At 42.5% G+C, this 2155-nt stretch overlaps 1 protein-coding gene across 1 annotated transcript; it reads left to right on the forward strand.

The window, feature by feature from the left end:
* The first annotated feature begins 416 nt into the window (after positions 1-416).
* Positions 417-1928, forward strand: LOC125203373 (UDP-glycosyltransferase 86A1-like). Its single transcript, XM_048101704.1, has 2 exons — positions 417-927; positions 1051-1928. The coding sequence occupies exons 1-2, from the start codon at positions 417-419 to the stop codon at positions 1926-1928; spliced, it is 1389 nt and encodes a 462-aa protein (XP_047957661.1).
* The last annotated feature ends 227 nt before the right edge of the window (positions 1929-2155 follow it).

A 2155-nucleotide genomic window follows, 5' to 3' on the forward strand; every position in this document is an offset into this window, starting at 1 on the left:
AAGCGGCGCAATCTCATGGCCAGTCTTGGCCTATGGTGGCTCCATCACTTCAAGTTCGAAAATGCAGCAAGTGGGGATGGATATTCGGAGTCAAACAAACTATGATCGTTTTTATTGAAGATTTCATGAGATGGCACTGAAGTCGGCTTAGCCTCACTTTAATTTGTCCTTTCTTTGTCTCATTGTAAATTTTATTTGTAAAATTTCATAAATCAGAGACCCTCTGAATGAATTAGTCAAATATAATGAAGACTACTATTTACAGCTTTTATTAATGTTCGATTCCAGCCGTCTCATCTTTCTGTTTTTACCACAACTTCCAAAGCGAATCCGGTGCCATTTTCAACTTATGTACTCATATACTATTACTATATATTACACACTTATCAAATTGAAACGAAAAAAAAACTGTAAAAATGGGAGAGAAAAAGCTTCATGCCATTATGATTGGTTTCTGCTACCAAGGCCACACCACCCCCTTCACCAATCTGGCTATCAACCTTGCTTCCAACGGATGCGCCGTCACCTTCGTCCAAACCGAGTCCGTCCACTACATGTTATGCAAAGCCAACGGCGTCAACGCTGCGAACGGTGATCCCTTTGTCGGTACAAATCTCGACATACGTTACGCCACCATCAGCGATGGGCTGCCCCCGGACTTTAACAGGCTCCTCTACTTCGACGACCACTGGGATTCCATGTACCGCCACTTCCCATCTCACATGGATGAAGTCGTCGGAAGCATAATCAGCTCGGACTCGGAGTTCCTTCATTTCTTGGTGGCTGACACTTTCTATTCTTGGCCGGCAGCTATTGCTAAAAAATACAACATCTTGAACGTCTCCTTCTGGACACAGCCGGCTCTCGTATTCGCCATAGACTATCACTTGGATGTCTTGAAAGAGAGAGGCTATTTCCCAATTAAAGGTATGTTTAACATTTTTATCATCTGTTGACATTTTCTATCAGTCTGGAGTTTGTACAATATTTGGAGTTTGAATTTAATTACGTATCCTAACTCAATAGTATAAAATCTTGTGTGTATATAAGGTGATGAGCAGAAGAAAGTGATCGATTTTATACCGGGGGTTCGACCAATCGAGGCCAAGGATTTGATGTCATATTTCCACGATCAGGACGTGAGGAGCACGACCAGCAGGATTGTGTGGGATGCATTTGAGCAGGTGAAGTATGCTGATTTTATTCTCATCAACACTCTACACGAGCTCGAGCATGAAGCGGTTTCTGCTATGAACCGAAAGCAGCCTACTTACGCAATTGGTCCTATCAACTTCACCAAATCTGTTGTCCCAAAGAGCCTATGGCCTGAAACAGATTGCGCGAATTGGCTCGGTTCAAAGGCCCCCGGCTCTGTTTTGTATTTTTCGTTCGGCAGTATTGCTCAGAGCAACAAGCAGCTTGCTGAGGAGATAGCCCACGGGCTTCTCCTCAGTGGAGTTCACTTTGTTTGGGTGATTCGCGATGCCGCACAAGTTTTACCCGATGGATTTGAGGATGAGAGCAAGGATCAAGGGCTGATCGTTTCGTGGTGCAATCAGAATGAAGTGCTCTCGAATCCTGCCATTGGAGGATTCTTGACTCACTGTGGGTGGAACTCGATTCTAGAAACAATATGGTGCGGCGTTCCTATGATCTGCTATCCGTTTTACGTTGATCAGCCGACTAACAGGAAACTAGTGGTTGATGAGTGGAAGGTGGGGATTAATCTTTGCGATGGAACATCGGTTGATCGGAAAGAAGTTGCAGAGAAGATTAAGCAGTTGATGAGTGCTGAAACTTCAATCTCCCTGAGGAATGAGATGAAAAAAATGAGGATGCTGATGCATAAGGCATTGGATGAACAAGGGCCATCGCAGGCAATTTTTATTCAATTTCTCAAAGATTTGAAGGTTAAGGCAGAGGCCTAACCATGACTTATCAATTGTTTGTCTTTTACTTATTTTGCACTATGTTACATGGCCCTTGATTCAATGGCAGGTTCCTCTAAGTTAAAGATAAGTGAAGTGTAAAACATTGTGCTACTAATAAATTCCAATAACTATATGTTAAAATTGGGCGATTATATCACGATTTTCTATTGTACACATCGCTATACTCAAAAGGTCAAACTATTTTATGCTAGTTGCTTTTTTTT

Source organism: Salvia hispanica, chromosome 2, assembly GCF_023119035.1.
Source record: "Salvia hispanica cultivar TCC Black 2014 chromosome 2, UniMelb_Shisp_WGS_1.0, whole genome shotgun sequence".
Classification (NCBI taxonomy): Eukaryota; Viridiplantae; Streptophyta; class Magnoliopsida; order Lamiales; family Lamiaceae; genus Salvia; species Salvia hispanica.

Coding starts and splice junctions, on each gene's coding strand:
- LOC125203373 (XM_048101704.1), top strand. CDS start 417: ATGGGAGAGAAAAAGCTTCATGCCATTATGATTGGTTTCTGCTACCAA. Junction 928..1,050: donor AGGCTATTTCCCAATTAAAG/GTATGTTTAACA, acceptor TGTGTATATAAG/GTGATGAGCAGAAGAAAGTG.